This window comes from Bos indicus x Bos taurus, chromosome 23, assembly GCF_003369695.1.
Source record: "Bos indicus x Bos taurus breed Angus x Brahman F1 hybrid chromosome 23, Bos_hybrid_MaternalHap_v2.0, whole genome shotgun sequence".
In the NCBI taxonomy this organism is placed as follows: domain Eukaryota; kingdom Metazoa; phylum Chordata; class Mammalia; order Artiodactyla; family Bovidae; genus Bos; species Bos indicus x Bos taurus.
Window position 1 is genome coordinate 11,907,375 of NC_040098.1, and position 16,801 is coordinate 11,924,175.

At 50.8% G+C, this 16,801-nt stretch overlaps 1 protein-coding gene across 5 annotated transcripts; it reads left to right on the top strand.

Moving 5' to 3' along the window:
* The first annotated feature begins 443 nt into the window (after positions 1-443).
* On the top strand, positions 444-15,229 carry PI16 (peptidase inhibitor 16). Of its 5 annotated transcripts, none has more exons than XM_027525315.1 (7): positions 444-800; positions 5,888-6,109; positions 9,564-9,673; positions 9,946-10,034; positions 10,636-11,316; positions 11,529-11,668; positions 13,858-15,229. In XM_027525315.1, exons 1-6 carry the CDS (start codon positions 630-632, stop codon positions 11,648-11,650), a joined length of 1,395 nt encoding a protein of 464 aa, XP_027381116.1. In that variant the 5' UTR covers positions 444-629; the 3' UTR covers positions 11,651-11,668; positions 13,858-15,229. The 5 variants fall into 5 exon arrangements, with proteins under 5 accessions (XP_027381116.1, XP_027381118.1, XP_027381115.1 ...); XM_027525317.1 differs by having other exon boundaries at positions 10,636-11,187; XM_027525314.1 differs by lacking the exon at positions 13,858-15,229 and adding an exon at positions 12,085-12,565.
* Positions 15,230-16,801: the final 1,572 nt, after the last annotated feature.

Here is a 16,801-nt window from a genome sequence, read left to right on the forward strand (position 1 = left end):
GTACCGTACTAGGTGCTTTTTGTATATCTGATCTCATTTTAATCCTTCCAGCTCCATGAAGTAGGTACTATTACTGTCATTGGTTCAGTTGAGAAAACTGCCAAAAACACAGCTAGAAAGGGAGGAGAACCAAGATTCAGATTGAGGTTGGCCCAACCTTTACCAAACACACCCTGTCTTCCTCTATCCTTCCACAAGCCACCTGCAGCTTTCTTATCTTGCCCAGTCCTCTGAGCGTAGAGTCCATGTGGCTTCCTTCCTGTTATGTGTCCTTAGCACCCAGTGGGTGTGACCACTGGGTGTGCAAGCAGTCACTGCAGAAGTTACTGTGATTCTGTGGACCTGTCAGGAGGGACTGCAGAACTCACATGGCTCTTGGCCTGAGCCCCCATTACCGAGAGAAGGGAGGCTCTGGCCAAGGACTCTTGAGGGGGGAGAAACGCTGGGAGTGGACTCAGCTCTGGTCGGGACCCAAGCACCCTGCCCTCCCCGAGACATGGTGTGAGCAGGGCCAGGCCTCCAGATTCAGCCCCTCCCGCCCGTCCCAGCCAGGGTGGTGCTTGTGTAGGAAGGACTTTAAATCCAGCTGCCAGACCCCTGAACGGGAGAGGCAGAGAGGACTGGCCACCATGCACGGCTCCGGCAGCCTCCTGGCGTGTCTGCTGCCACCACTGCTACTGCTGGGGGCTGCCCCAGGCCCCGCCGGAGCCCTCAGTGAAGAGGAGAAACATGTGATGGTGGAGCTGCACAACCTCTACCGAACCCAGGTGTCCCCGCCGGCCACCAACATGCTGCAAATGGTGAGTGCAGCCTAGACCCCCGCCAACCCCTTTCGCTCCACAAGTGGATTCATCTCATGAGTGGCTTCATTCATGAGTGGATGAATCCCTCAGATTCATCTCTCCGACACAAACAGGGTCCCTGACGCTGTAGAATTCTCCGGCCCCATAAGCAGTCTCATTATCCAGATGAGGAAACTGAGGCTTAGAGGGACTTGCTGGCCCCTCAGGAGCTTGCAGGTCCCACACCTGGTAAACTGGGCCTAGAAGCCCTGCTTCCCGACCCAGTGACCCCTTCCCAGCACCTCCTAAAATGCACATGCCCCTGGGAGAGGAAACACAGGAAGTTCCTAACACCGGGGTGAAACCATCTTTCAAGTGCCTTCCAAGGAGAGGAGAAGAACAAACAGGCAGCAGGATGGGAACCAGCACCCAGGGTAGGAGGGATGGACTAAGGAGGTGGGGTGAGAACAGGAACCAGGAGCAGAGAAGGCTCTGGATCACACACATCAAATTCTGCTCGACCACTCAACAGGCCAGTAACTCAGGGTGAGTCCCTTAACCTGCTGTGCACGCGTGCGTGTTCAGTCGCTTCATTGGTGTCTGACTCCTGGCAACCCCATGGACCATAGCCCACCAGGCTCCTCGGTCCATGGGATTGTCCAGGCAATACTGGAGTGGGTTGCCTTGCCATCCTTCAGGGGATCTTCCCAACCCAAGGATCAAGTCCACATCTCCTGCACTGCCAGCAGATTCTTCACCACTGAGCCACCAGGGAAGGCCCCTTAACCTAGGAAAGATCCTCAATTTCCCATCTACAAAATGAGATCATAATTAGAGCTCTATGTCAACATACGGGCTTCCCTGGTGGCTCAGTGGTACCCCTGGAGGAGGAAATGGCAACCCACTGCCTGGCCGTGGACAGAGGAGCCTGGTGGGCTACAGTGTCCATGGGGTCGCAAAGAGTCCGACACAACTTAGCTACTAAAACAACAACTAATATCAACATGACTGAATCTCAGAGATATCATATTGAATAGGGGGAAGTGAAATCTCAAAAAATATATACATATTCATTTTTTAAGTAGACTAGGGTATATTTACATGAGGTTTAAAAACATGTAAAAAGTACTACTGCATGCTGGTGGAGGACATACGCAGATAGACACACTTACGAATGACAGAAGCCAGATTTGGGGAGGTAGTTACCACTGTCAGAGGGGGAGTTATTTGATGCAGGGTTGGGGGACAGGATGCTCAGGATTAAAAGAGATAAAGTGAGCGATTGACCCCTTTTTCTGCCCCCGGCCGAGGGCTAGACCGGCCCATCTTCTCCAGTCACCCTTAGGTGGGGAGCAGTGTCCAGGGCCCCTTAGGGGGTGCCAAAGAGCAAGATTGCACCTGTGGGGTCCAAGCCCAGAGTTCTAACATCTCTGTCCAACCTGGTTCCGTGACTCTGGGTGAAGTGACCCTCAAAAGCCTCTGTTTCCTGATCACATGACGCTGGACACCCCTGCCCTGGGGGTCAGACAGGAAGACCTGTGAGAAAGATCTACAGCTCTGCAGGTGCACACAGTATCCCCCTTCCCAGTTCTGTCAGCCTTGGCAACCGACAGGAGCTGCAGACAACAAATTAGGAGCCCCTGATGCTGGTACCAGGGCTTCCCTGGTGGCTCAGTTGGTAAGGAATCCGCCTGCAATTTGGGAGACCTGGGTTCTATCCCTGGATTGGGAAGATCCCCTAGAGGAGGGCATGGCAACCCACTCCAGTATTCCTGCCTGGAGAATTCCATGGACAGAGGAGCCTGGAGGGCTACAGTTCATGGGATATCAAAGAGTTGGACGCGACTGAGCGACTAAGCACAGCACAGATGCTGGTACCAGCTGTTCCTACAGTTCCCTGATTGAGGCCTGGAACTCACTGTTGGGCCTCGGTTTCCCCGTTGGTAGGTTCCTGATAGCCTACATTCTTGCTGGCTAAGGCTGGGGGCAACAGGCTGGGAACTTCTTTGCAGTCAGAGGTGGACCTCAGGAGTGGGGCAACACTTTCTGAAGCAGTTCAGATACTGACGACATGTGCTGCTGCCTGGTAGGAAGTGGTCTGAGGAAGAGGGTATAAGGCTAGACTGAGACATCAGGCTAAATTTGGGACAAGGTTCAGGCTCAGCTTCAGCAGTGATAAATGCGAGACTCTGGAGTTAGATGGCCTGGGTTCACATTTGACTTTGCCCTTTATTAGCTGTGTGACCTCAGCCAAGTTATGTATCCTCTCTGTGCCCAGCTGTAAGTCAGAGATGACAACACTATAACAGTTCTCGTAGGGTGGGTGTAAGGACAAAATGAGTGACTATGTGTGAAGTACTTAGAACAGTGCCTGGCACACAGTAAGTGCTCAATAAGTGATACAGAAGAGGGAATGGATCCAGGCTGAGTCAGGAAGGTGTCATCATAGACTCCTCTCTCCCTCAGCCTCCAAGTCTAATTATCACCACTTTTACCTCCCAGAAGGCCCAACTGTTCTTGACTAACATCTCCTCTCACCCCCCACCATCTCTTTGACACAATCCTGGTTCAGTGTTTCTTTTCCCATGGACTTCTAGAACAGCCTCTACCTGCTTCCCCAGCCTCTGGCCTTTATAACCAGCATGAAGGTCCGATACATTGGTCTGACCTTGCTAAAAACCCTTCCTTGGCCCCCAGTGGCTCCCTGCTGCCTCCAGCTAAAGCCCCAGCCCCTGAGAGGCCCTGCTCTGGGTGTCTGGTCCTGCCTCCTGCCTCTCCAGCCTTGCCTCCTGCACACCTTCTTCCTCTGTAACCCAGCAGCTGTCGCCTCCCACCAAGACCTGGTTTCCCCTCTCCACCTCTTGGTTCATGTTTTGCCTCGGCTCACAACACCTTTCCCCTCTCCACCTGGCAGTGCCTCACTTTTAACACTTAGCTTCTCCATCCTTGTGCATGCATGCTCAGCCGCTCAGTCATGTCCGACTCTTTGTGACCCCATAGGCTGTAGCCCACCAGGCTCCTCTGTCCATGGGATTCTCCAGGCAAGAATCATGGTGTGGGTTGCCATGCCCTCCTCTAGTCTCCATCCTCAGGTTGGGCTAAATGGCCCCCTTTGGTAAAGGTTACGCCATTGCATAGCTGTCAGTTACCACATAGTGGCTAAATTAGTGGTTTATAACACTGAGATCTTGAGATTCCTAGTTCTGACCATTACCCCAGGGCTGGCATAGTGCCCAGGACTGTTGAATGAATGAATGAGTGAATGAATGGACTTGCTTTCAGATGGTGACCAACTGGCTACTGTGGGTGGGTGTTGTGACCCTTGAGCCTCTCCACAAGGGTCTCTGGACAACTGAGAAGCCTTAAGACCCACAGGAGTGACTCTCTAATGGTGGGGCTCAAGGCATCCAGTTGGAACAGAAATTACAGCCGAGGTCTGTAGAGGAGCCTGCTTTTTTGAGCAGGGCTGTGTCATAGATGTCAACAGCGGACAGATGTCTGCTGAGCACCTGCTCTATGCTGGCCACCCTGAAGGAGCTTACTACGCTCTAGTCTGGAGCCCCGAAGGTCATCCCAGACACCCTGAGCCTGGACCCCAGCACCAGGCCCCTTTCCCCATTCCTGTTCTCCACCACTCCCCATTTGCGAGAACCTCAGAGACCAGTGACTTGGGACAAAAAATGCCCACAGAGGGGAAGGGGATTCACCTGAAAGTTACAGTGGTAGAGCTATCCAGCTAGGGTTCCCATTCCTGCCCCAGGCAGCTGCTCTTGAGAACCATGTCGTGTGTTGGGGGAGGAGTGGGTGTGACCACACGGCCCCCTCCCTTCAGGGTCACCCACGCTCTTGGCCCTTTATGGGCCGTCTGGCTCCTGTAGCTGGCGGGGCCCCCAGAGGGTGGAGCGAGAGTTGCTGCCAGGCCATCCATTTCCAGGAGAGGCCAAGAACAAAGTTTAATGGGATCCAGGCTTCCCTCCTCAATCCTTTGGTCAGATGCCTCGTTAATTCCCTCTTCCCACCCACACTGGGCCTGTCGACCCTGCCAGGGACACAAAACCTCTGTGGCCCCCTAACCTGAAATGCCCCCTCCTACCATCTCACCAGAGGTCCCCCCTGGAGAACCCTGCCTTCGGGACTAGACAGCTCTCTGGGCCACCAAAGCTCTGAAACACTTCTCTCAGTGAGCGTCGCACAGAGACACTTCATTTTCTCGGGGCAAGTGGTTGTCTAGTTGACAAGAGAGCAATTGGGAGGGAAGCCTGAAACTAGAAAAGCCATGGAGGCCGGGCTATCCCAAGGGGAGTGAGTGAAAGTGTTAGTCACTCAGTCGTGTCTGACTCTTTGCGACCCCATGGACTGTAGCCCTTCAGGTTCCTCTGTCCATGGACTTCTCCAGGCAAGAATACTGGTGTGGTTTGCCAGGGGATCTTCTTCAGGGGATCCCCTTCTCCAGGGGATCTTCCCAACCCAGGGGTCAAACTCAGGTCTCCTGCATTACAAGAAGATTCTTAACCATCCGAGCCACAGAGAGTGGGAGGTTAAAGGGGAGTGCTGGCCCCTCTGTCAGATTTCTGGTGGGTGGGTAGAGGGAGTAGAATGGCTGAATAAACCACCCAGCCCCAGAACATCTCATTGGACATCTGATGCTTCAGGACAGTTCAGGCAGCCCTGGCAGGGCACCACAACCCACCTTTCATGTAGACAGATATTCATATTAATTAATAATTCCACTGTCAAAAACATCATCCCATTTATTCTTCCCAAAGTCTTATGAGAGTTCAGAAAAGTAGGCAATCTATCTAAAACCACACAGTTGAGGGATGGTCCCAAGTTTGGCTAATTCCTCCGGACCTGGGGTGCCACCCTCCCACCTCCCCACAGAAGCCCACCGCGCCCAGAGTTCTGCTCCAGATCACCGCCAGGAGTCACCCCACAAGGAGGGGAAGGTCTTCCTCCTCCAGAGGGCCCCCCAGGACACCCTCAATCTTCTATCCTCACCCCCACAGAATCGTGGGCACCCTCCCCTCCCCTCTCCCACCCTCCTTTCCCGCCTCCCCTGAGCCCGAGGCGTCCTCACCTCCCTGATCCCTGACCCGCCCCTGCAGAGGTGGGACGAGGAGCTGGCCGCCTTCGCCAAGGCCTACGCGCAGCAGTGCGTGTGGGGCCACAACAAGGAGAGAGGGCGACGCGGAGAGAACCTGTTTGCCATCACGGGCGAGGGGCTGGACGTGCCCTTGGCCATGGAGGAGTGGCACCACGAGCGTGAGCACTACAACCTCAGCGCCATCAGCTGCGCCGCGGGCCAGATGTGCGGCCACTACACGCAGGTGAGGGGCTGGCCGGGAGGGCGGGGCCATGGCAATGGGGCGGGGCCCCACGGCGATGGGCGGAGCCATATGGCAATGGGCGGGGCCCGCACGGCAATGGGCGGGGTCACCTCTCCCCTCAGGTAGATCCCAGAAGTCCCTAAGCCCCTGCTTCCATCCTTCATAAGAGTCTTATCTCCATAGCAATTCGGGTGTTGTCCAGGCCCCAACGAAGTTCGGTTTCTCACAAACCATCTTCAGTTGTCTCTTTTGAAAACCTAGGCGGCTCCCGCCCTCTCGGCCTCCTGGTCCTGAAGAGACCTGAACTAAGTGTTCCCGAAGCCTTTCTCCTTGAGGATACTTACTGTGCCAGGCGATCTAAACAATGTTGTCCGCTGGCCGAGGCTACACACGGCTCTTTGTCCCAACAGTAAACACATCCCTCTTTTCTCCTGTCCCTCTCTCACTGTCCATCTTTTGTCATTTCTCAGAGTGTCCAAGTTGCTCCTCCTCATCTGCCAGGGATTGATAAAGCAAACACACCATCTTAATTTTGTCTTTAAAAAAGACATGCAAAATAAGAGAATCAGTTCAGTTGCTCAGTCATGTCTGACCCTTTGCGACCCCATGGACTGCAGCAGGCCAGGCTTCCCTGTCCATCACCAACTCCTGGAGCTTGCTCAAACTCATGTCCATCGAGTCAGTGATGCCCTCCAACCATCTCATCCTCTGTCCTGCCTTCAATCTTTTCCAGCATCAGGGTCTTTTCCAATGAGTCAGTTCTTCCATCAGGTGGCCAAAGTACTTGTAGCTTCAGCCTCAGCATCAGTCCTTCCAGTGAATATCCAGGACTGATTTCCTTTAGGATTGACTGGTTGGATTTCCTTGCAGTCCAAGGGACTTTCAAGAGTCTTCTCAAACACAAAGAAGGTCACTACATAATGATCAAAGGATCAATCCAAGAAGAAGATATAACAATTATAAATATATATCCACCCAACATGGGAGCACCGCAGTATGTAAGACAAATCCTAACAAGTATGAAAGGAGAAATTAACAATAACACAATAATAGTGGGAGACTTTAATACCCCACTCACACTTATGGATAGATCAACTAAACAGAAAATTAACAAGGGAAAAAAAAAAAAAACATGTATCTATAAAGTTCACTAAAGCAAAGCACAGTAAAATGAGGAAAAAAAAAAAAAAATGCCCGTGGATTTCCTAACGACTTTGTTGACATGACTTCATTTGGTTCTCTGAAAAAGCAAGAGATACAGCGTCCTTTGTATTTCAGGGAAGACCATAACTCAAGTGAATGCATCATAAACACACACTTTTTTTTTTTTTTAAGAGCAGCTATGCTGTCCTTTCTACAGTCAGTATATATTTGTAGTCATTTCCCAGTAACATAAAAGGTGTATCGAGATAGCTCTTCCCTGGCCTGTGTGTATATATATATATAACAACAACAATAAAAAAAAAAAAAAGACAAAACTGACTTTCCAGTTAAAGCAACACTAAATAAGACTGGATGCCATCTCTGTTTTGCAAAATTACAGTGTAGGGACTTCAAGTTTCTCTGAAACTAGAGGTCAGGTTTTCAGAATTAGTTACTACTTATCTCCAAACTGAGCATAGAGCTCCTTACCATGATTTCTGGAAATGAAAGCCACACAAGGCAGGTGAAATTCAGAGATAAACTCTATCAGTTTGAAAAGAGGAAAATATTCTGTCCTCTGCTCTTTCTATTGAGCTATTTTGAGACATGGGAAGACACTTCAGAAGCATGGAAAACACTAGAAATGAAAAGAACACCTTTTGGAATGAGACTGAACCTATCAATTTCCAATCATCCACTCAAAGGACAACAAGCCCATTTCAGGAAATCTTCTACAGATTTTTTTTTTTTTTTTGATAGCTAACAAAAAAAAAAAAAAAAAAAGAGTCTTCTCAAACACCATAGTTCAAAAGCATCAATTTTTTGCACTCAGCTTTCTTTAAGGTCCAACTCTTACATCCATGCATGACTACTGGAAAGATCAAAGCTTTGACTAGACTGACCTTTGTCAGCAAAGTAATGCCTCTGCTTTTTGATATGCTGTCTAGGATGGTCATAGCTTTTCTTCCAAGGAGCAAGCGTCTTAATTTCATGCTAAAAAAAAAAATTTCATGGCTGTAGTCACCATCTGCAGCCATGATTTTGGAGCCCAAGAAAATAAAGTCTGTCACTGTTTCCATTGTTTCCCCATCTATTTGCCATGAAGTGATGGGATCGGATGCCATGATCTTAGCTTTTTGAATGTTGTTTTAAGCTAGCTTCTAACAATTTTAAAATAAGAGAATAATAATAAATAAATAAAAATTTAAATAAGAGAATACATGGTCACAGAGTGAAGGTTTCAGAGAGCCTTCTGAGAGCATTTCCTGACTCTTGCAGTCACTCATTGCTTTACTGCATTTTGAAAGTTTGCATTTGCGAACAAGGGGTGTAGGGGTGTGTGTAGAGGAATTAACATTAGTGTTATTGAATTCTTTTTTTTCCTCCTCCCAATGCTCTTTTGTTGTTCAAACAATAACACGACAAATTTTTTAAAAAGGAAAAGGAAACGAACCAGCCACCTTCCCACCCATATCCACCAGTTCCACTTTCCAGTGTTTCTTTTGGGTGGTATTTTTAGTGCTGATCTTTAGGGAAGGAAATCCCAACATCACCCATCCAGATCAGGAAGTTGTGAAACCCCAGCCCTCCCTGCCCTCTTCCCCTCTCACATGTCCATACATGCAGGAACTGTTGGCAGAACCAGCAGGAGAGGACCGCCCCGCCTCCACCCCTGTGTTCTCTCAGGCATCTGCACTCTGGGGTCATTTCTGCCTGGCAGATGCTCAACAGTGGTACCTAGGGAACTCTCAGCTGAGTCAAGCCGCAAGACCCCGATCCTGGGAAGTTGTTCACAGTTAACAGTGAGAGCCTGATCTTACCGCACAAATGAAACAAAACCAACCAAACAAAAACTGGCTTCAGATTGAGTGACTCCTGGGCAGACTGAAATTAGAAATAGCAAAGGGAGGCTATATTGGCTTGTTTCAGCCAGTGGCAGTGCAAAAGCTTGTTTTGATTAGTTGCTAATGTTTAAGATTCTCCTGTTTAAGATTCACCCGTTTAAGATTCATTCCTTTGTTACATCCCTTATTTAAAATGTAAGGGACTCTAGGAAGAGCCCTCAGGAAGAATTCATGAGGGTCTGTCAAAGGGGAAGGTTTTCAGAGGGATAGAGTCCTGGTGAAATAGTGTGTGTGGTTGGTTGAGAGGAGACTGCTTGGGACATTTTTGTCCTGAAGCTGTGTGTCCTCAGGAATCTGGCTCTTACATATAAGGTTCCTCCTCTCTCACGCATGGAAGGCTGATGTAGAGAGACGCTAGCTAGGAACCATCTTGCCCAGGCTTAACTGTTGGGTTTGCCTTCCTTCAGGTGGTCTGGGCCAAGACAGAGAGGATTGGCTGTGGCTCCCACTTCTGTGAGAAGCTCCAGGGTGTTGAGGAGACCAACATCCACTTGCTGGTTTGCAACTATGAGCCCCCGTGAGTGGGGTAGGGAGCCCTGGGGGAAGGGGTGGGCAAGAGCCAAGGGGAAGGCCGGGCTGGACACAGTCTCAGGAAGAGGAAGCGGGCCGATCTGGGGCCCATCTCCTGGGGAGCTATGAGGGCACCAATGGAGTCTGCTCTCATCGGTCCAGCAAGTTAGTTCAGGCTGAGTAAGACCCAGGGAGCACTTCTAGACAAGGCGTGTGTATGAGGGATAGGGTCAGGGTTGGCTGGGACCCTGCCCCCAGCATTCTCCTCACCTCCTGCAGGGGGAACGTGAAGGGCCAGAGGCCCTACCAAGAGGGGACTCCGTGCTCCCAATGTCCCTTGGGCTACCACTGCAAAAACTCCCTTTGTGGTGAGTCCGGTTGGGGTGGGGAGGCGTGGCACAGGGGGAAGGAAGGTGAGGCAGGGGACACCCACTGGATGGTCTAGAGCCTCTTGCAGCTCCAGAGCAGCTGTGTGGACCATGGGAGGAACCCTCAGCGGCCCCAACGCGTCCAGGTTTCCAAGGCCACTTGGCCTGCTTTGCCCTCCTTGCATACCTACTTTGGTGCCCTGGCATTCCAAGGGACCAACTTCCTACCCTCCAAGCAGAGGGTGGAGGAGTCGGGGGCTCCCTGAGCAAGTGCAGGGGTTGGGGTGTGTGGCCAGATGGGTGGTCAGAGGGACCAGGGCCTGAGATGCAATGGGTGTGCTAGGAACAGTAATCCAGCTGAAGTCCCCTGTAGAAGTGGAAGCACGAGTGTGGAGAGGGGAAGACTTGGACAAGGAGGTGGATGAAGGGGCAAATGTCAATCACAAGAAACAACGAGGGACATATTTGCTGGAGAGGGTGCACGTGTGCGTGTGTGCGTGTGTGTCTTCACAGTGCATTTGGTCTCATCTTGATTGCGGTGGGGTGAGAAATGCAGGATCCTGTTTGCAGCACTAATGCCAGGCCTTGGCTCTCTTCTCAGAACCCATCAGAGGCCCAGAAGAGGCTCAGGATTTGTCTTCCCTGGTACCTGAGGCCCCATCTTCCCTAGCAACAGAAGCCTCAAGCTCTAGGAGAGAGGGGATTGATTCTTCCTTAGCAACAGAACCTCCACCCTTCTTGGTAACAGAGGTCTCAGGCTCCCTGGCAACAAAGGTTCTATCTTCTGTAGAAACCAAGGCCCCATCTTCCTTAGTAACGGAAGACTCCCCTTCCATGGCAACAAAGACTCCACTTTCCTTAGCAACTAAGGTCCCTTCTGTTTTGGCCACTCACAGCCTGCTCTCCTTGGATAAGAGGCCAGCTACCCTCCTCCCCAAATCAACCCATGATCCCATCCCCAAATCAGCAGACAAAGAGGCCAGCAGTACAAGAATGCCTTCCAGGATCCCAGAGAGTTCTCTGCACCCCAAGATATCCTTGATGGGGACACGGGAGCCGCTACCCCTCTCCCAGGAGGAGGGTGAGGCTGAGGCCGAGTTGGCTCATTGCAGTGAGATCTTGGCCTCAGTCTTTCCAGCCCAGGAGAAGCCAGGTGAGCTGCAGACCACGCTGAAGCACAAAGGGCACTCCTCCTCCAAGTCCCTGTCCAACTCCCCCAGCGCCTCTGCCACCGCCAATGCCGTGGGTGGGCGCACCCTGGCCTTGCAGTCCTCCTTGCCAGGTAAGGCCTGTGGAGCCCATCCTACCTCCCCTCGGAGCTGCAGAATGTCAGCACCCTGCTCGAGCATAGGCGGTGTGGGCAAGGCGGGGCGTGCACCCCCCGAGTAAGAGCTTCCTCCCTGGCCGCTGGGTCCCCATGTGTGTGCCAGGTAGGGTGGGCATGAGGGTGGGGAGAGATGTCCAGACTGAGGCCAAGCCTCTCCCTTCCTGCAGATGCAGAGGGCCCTGGAAAGCATGGCTTCAGGTCAGGGTCAAATGCGAGCCCTGGGCACATCGGGGGCCTCCTCCTGGGACTGCTGCTACTGCTTCCCCTGGTGTTGGCTGGAATCTTCTGAAGGGGTCATCACTCAAAGGCAAGGCCTCACAGGGGGATCCCTCACCTCTGGATTGTTTTCTTCCAATAAGAGACCACAGTTTCCTGGGAGGTCCTCTCTGGGACCCAGCAACCCTCCTTCACCCCAGCCAGACCCCAGGCCAGAGGCCTTGTGCCCACAGGAGGCCTCTACAGGGCCGACCCATGGCACTGCCCCACGAGCGCCTCTGCCTCTGGGGAGGTGCACCCCTTAGCCAGCTGCAGGTGGCTCTGAGCACGTTCCTGTGGCCTCTGGGACCAGCTCTCCAGGTGTCCTGTGGTCACAGTCCCGCTCTTCCGGGAACAGAAGGTCTCAGGGCTTCCCAAGGACCCCTCGGCCCCTTCCAGTCCCCTGGCCTCTCCCTTGGGCCATCAGAGCCTGGACCTGTTCCCAGGAGTGCTTCCTACCTTTTCCAGGTGAAGAGGTCAGCCGCGTCCAGCCATCTCCCCTACCTGTCCCCAGCCCTCCCCAAATGAGACGCTTCGTGGCCAAAGTCCCTCTGGAAGGGAAAGGCTGCGGGGCATCTGTCTGATCCACATCCACAGACCTCTCTAGGGGCAGAGGGCCTGGCCGCTGTGAGCTCAGGTTGCTGCCTGCTGACTACACGCATCACCTGGGCCCCTCTGGTTCCTCCCTTCTCAGTCTGGGGGTGGGGTGGGGGGGTGAGGATTCCAGGGAGGTCTCTGCCTGCCTTGGCCTTGGGTTGTCTGCGGAGGCAAGATAAGGGTTCTCCCTGAATGTCCCTCTCCCTGAACTTGCCTGTTTAGCTGGCAGTGGCTGCTGAGGGGCAGATGAAGGACAAGCCCCATCTGTGAGGGGTTCTACAGGAGGGTAGGGAGCAGGGACCAGGGAAGGGAGGTGGCCCCTGACTCCGGAATAAAAGCCTGTGTATAAGCACCAGTCTCCGTGCTTGTGAAGGGTGGGGGGCAGGGGAGGGCTCGCTGGGAGGCCCTGGGAGACCCACAACAACCGTTCCCTCTTCTTCACACCCCGTCGCCCTCAAACACTCCATTGAGTTCTTTGAAGCACTTTTCCTTTCCAACTGCACACCCCCTCCAACAAAAAAAATCTTCAGGTAGCCGGCAGGAGGCAGACAGGGCCAAGGGGAGGCCAAGGGTGCTGGGCTGACTCTCCCGGGAGTGGTGGAGCCACTTGGGTTCCTGACCCAAGATGGGAGCGGCACACAACCTCTTCTCAGGGGGTGCTGCTACCCAGGCCCATCCTGGACGCAAGGTCAGCAATGTACCTCAGGGATGGCTGGGCCAACCCCTGGGACACAGAGGGGTCCTGAGAAAGGGCTCTGGAGTCCCAGACACCTGCCTCCCCCTGACACTGCCCCAGGAAAGCACAGGAGCACAGGATTGTCCAGAAGTGCTGTGGGGCAGCAGACCACAAATGTGTGTGTGCATAGAGCTCACAATGGTAGGTGAGGGCAGCTCGGGACCCCAACTGGGGCTGGAGGGGAGGGGCGGGCAACTGGCTCCAGGCAAAGCTGGGCTATGAACAGTTAAACAGGAAATCAGTCCAGAGCTGCACACTGCTTGTGTGTATGTATCTGTGTGTATACATACATATATTTATATGATATCTATATACATACACACATATGTGATATATATGATTAACGAATAACTCATAGAACATAAAATTCACTGATTTATAGTTATCACTCAATGGTTTTTAGTATATTCACAGGGTAATGCCAACTATCACAATTTTAGAACATTTTTATCACCCCAAACAAAAACCCCATACCTGTCGAGGGTCCCTTTCTCCTTTCCTCCACCCGCCAGCCCCTGCCCTAAACAACCACTCATCTATTGTCTCTATGGATTTGTCTATTCTGACGTTTTGTATAAAGAGAATCATAGAATATGTGGGCTTTTGTATCTGGCTCCTTACACTTAGTATATGTTCAAGGTTCATCCATGTTGTAGCATGAAACAGTACTGTATTCCTTCTGATTTTACCAAGTAATATTCCTTTATGTGAAATATAACTTCATCCATTCATCAACTGGTAGATGCTGGGTGTGTTCTACAATTGGCGATTGTAAATGCTGCTGCTGTAAACATTCATATCAAAGTTTTGGAATGGCCATACGTCTTCATTTCTCTTGGGTACGTAGTAGGAGTGGTACCATACGGTTAACTCTGGTCATATAGTAACTCTGTGTTTAATTCTTTCAGGTACTGCCAAAGACTACTTTCCAAAGTGACTGCACCATTTTACAATCCCACCAGCAATGTACAAGGGTTTCAATTTCTCCACATTACCAACACTTGTCTTTTTTGATTATAGCCATCATAGCAAGCATGAAGTAGTATCTTGCTGTGGTTTTGATTTTCATCTCCCTGATGGCTAATGACGTTGAGCATCTTCCCATGTGCTTAGTGGCCATCTGTGTATTTTTCTTTGGAGAAACGTCTACTCAAGTCTTTTGCTCATTTTTTAACTGGAGTATTTGTCTGTTGAGTTATAGGGATTTCCTTATATATTCTAGATCCAAGTTCCCTATCAGATGAATGATTTGCAAACATTTTTTCTTATTCTATGGGTTGTCTTTTCTTGATGATATCCTTCAAACATAAAAGTTGCTCATTTTGATGACTTCTGACATCAATGTTTTTGTTATTTGCACTTTTGGTGTTATATCTAAGAAACCCTTGCCTAATCCAAGGTCATAGAGATTCATGCCTATGTTTTAAGAGTTTTATAGTTAATTGTGTGAATTTAAATGTAAATGTTTATTTCTAGACTCTCAATCATATTCCATGGATTTACGTATTTGTCTTTATGCTATTACCTACCACACCATCTTCATTACTATCGTATTGCAGTTAAGTTTTGAAATTGGTAAATGTAAGTCCTCCAACTTTGATTTTTTTTTTTTTTCAAGAGTGTTTAGGCTACTCTACATCCCTTCAATTTCCATGTAAGTTTTAGGACCAGCTTGTCAAATTTCTGCAAAATTTTTATAGGGATTATGTAATCCATCATTTTAGCAATGTTAAGGCTTCCAATGCAAGAACATGTGATGTCTCTCCATTTATTTAGGTTTTCTTTACTTTCTCTCAACAACGTTTTATAGTTTTCAAAATAAAAATTGTGTAATTCTTTTGTTAAACGTGTTTGTTTTTATGCGGTTGTAAATGAGACTGTTTCATTCATTTCGTTTTATTCTGATTACAAGCATATAGAAATACAATCAACTTTATATACCACAACCTGGTTGAATTCATTTATTAGTTATAACAGCATTTTTAGTGGCTTCCTTAGATTTCCTATATACATGATCATGTCATCTGTAGAGCTTTACTTCTGCCTTCTAACCCAGACAACTTTTCATTTTCTTGCCTAACTGCCCTGGCTAGACCCTCTAGTACAATGTCAAGTAACGGTAAGAACAGTCTTTTCTTATTCCTGATCTTAATGCGGAACACATTTCACCATTCGGTAAAATATAACCATGGGTTTTTCACAGATGCCATTTATCAGGTTGGGGAAGCCCTCTTCTTGGGTTTTGAACGTTTTCACCATGAGCAGATGCTGAATTCTGTTAAACACCGTGCCTGTTGACACGGTCATGTGGTTTTGTTCCTTCTATGTGAGAATGTGTGACACTAACTGACTTCCAGAGGCTGACCCTGCTTGCCTTCCTGAGGCGGGAAGGGCATCTCTGCTTTCGTGAGCCTGTTTTCTCAAGCTAGCCCCAAGTCCTGTGAGGCATTCAGCTGAGGCAGCCTCAGGGCAGAGCCAGCAGATGGAGGGCTAAGCCACCCTCCTCCGTTTTGGGGTGGGATCGGCTGGCCTCCCGCCAATAAACAGCGCCTGTGTCCACAGCCTTCAGGAAACCTGTCACGTCAGGGACCTCTTTGGAGATTTTTGGGAAATAACTGAAGCCAAGAGATGGTATCCTAGAGTAGACAGGCAGGGCTGTGACAACTGGCCAGGAGTAGGGGTGGCAGGGAAAGGGGCTGAGATGAGAATGGGAGGGCATGTTCCAAGAGAGGGGTAAGGCAGTCTCGCACCCTGAGACCCTGGGGACCAGAGCGGGGTGGGTCTACTCCTGTGCACTGCTGCAGGACTCCCAGACGTCTGCGCACAGCCACGGGCTCCAGTGGCGCCCTGCACACACCGCCACCACCTTTACGTGGGATGTGGGCTTCATCACAGGGGTCCCGAGAGGCCCGTCAGGGGACCTTCCCGCTTTGTCCACTGGAATTAGGTTTTCCAGGAGGGGAGGGAGGTGTCCACAAGGATTTTCCCACTCCCATCACCCCTCCTTTTGCAGACAGCTCCGCCCTACCCCACCCCAGTTCAATCCACTCTCTTTTCTCAGATCAGGACCTTGTCACTCTAGTTTTCAGGACAGGGAGAAACATGCCAGGTGCTATGGCGGGTTAGGGGAGCGGGTGGCAGGGGAGGATTCAATCCTCAAAGAATGAAAGGTCCAGGAAACAAAGGGTGCATTTAACATATACAATACGTGCACCTGAATACTGAACTGAAAATGGTTAGCAACTGCTCAACTAAAAACTGAGATGGAGTATCACCGGTGATTTTCTTGCCATTTCTGCATGTGAAAGATAACCTGGGAAATGTAGTCGAGAGCCTGAAATTCAGCGATCCCAGGGTATTGCCCGGGAATGGCACTGCCTCTCCTCAAAGTGACTCACCAGGCCCCCCAGGCTGGCTCTTTACCTCGGTGGCTTCTCCAAACACCTGGGAGGCGGCGGCTGCCAGAGGGAGGGGTTCTTAGGACTAGCTGAGCTCGGACTCGAATCTGGGGGCCCATAGGAAGCAATTAATCCAAGAACAGGACTTGAGGGTGGAGCAACGGGAAGAACAGTTACCCCGGGGCAGTGGTCAGTGCCAGGGGAAGCCATGCTGGGCTAGAGAAAGATCACGGGCTGTGTGGCAGACCCGCCTCTGAAGGGTCTTCCTTCTCTACAGAATCCATGCCAGCGAGCCCTGGCCCACTCGCCTTGCCATTTGCTTTCCCTCCTGGCCACTTCGGTTATCTGAGCTTGAGTGTAAGATCTTACTGACCCCCCGACCAACGTACATTTACAGGACACCTGCACAGGCACGCTCCCGTGTTCCGGGGAACAAGGATATGTGAGACGAACT

Coding starts and splice junctions, on each gene's coding strand:
- PI16 (XM_027525315.1), top strand. CDS start 630: ATGCACGGCTCCGGCAGCCTCCTGGCGTGTCTGCTGCCACCACTGCTA. Junction 6,110..9,563: donor TGTGCGGCCACTACACGCAG/GTGAGGGGCTGG, acceptor GCCTTCCTTCAG/GTGGTCTGGGCCAAGACAGA. Junction 10,035..10,635: donor CTGCAAAAACTCCCTTTGTG/GTGAGTCCGGTT, acceptor CTCTCTTCTCAG/AACCCATCAGAGGCCCAGAA.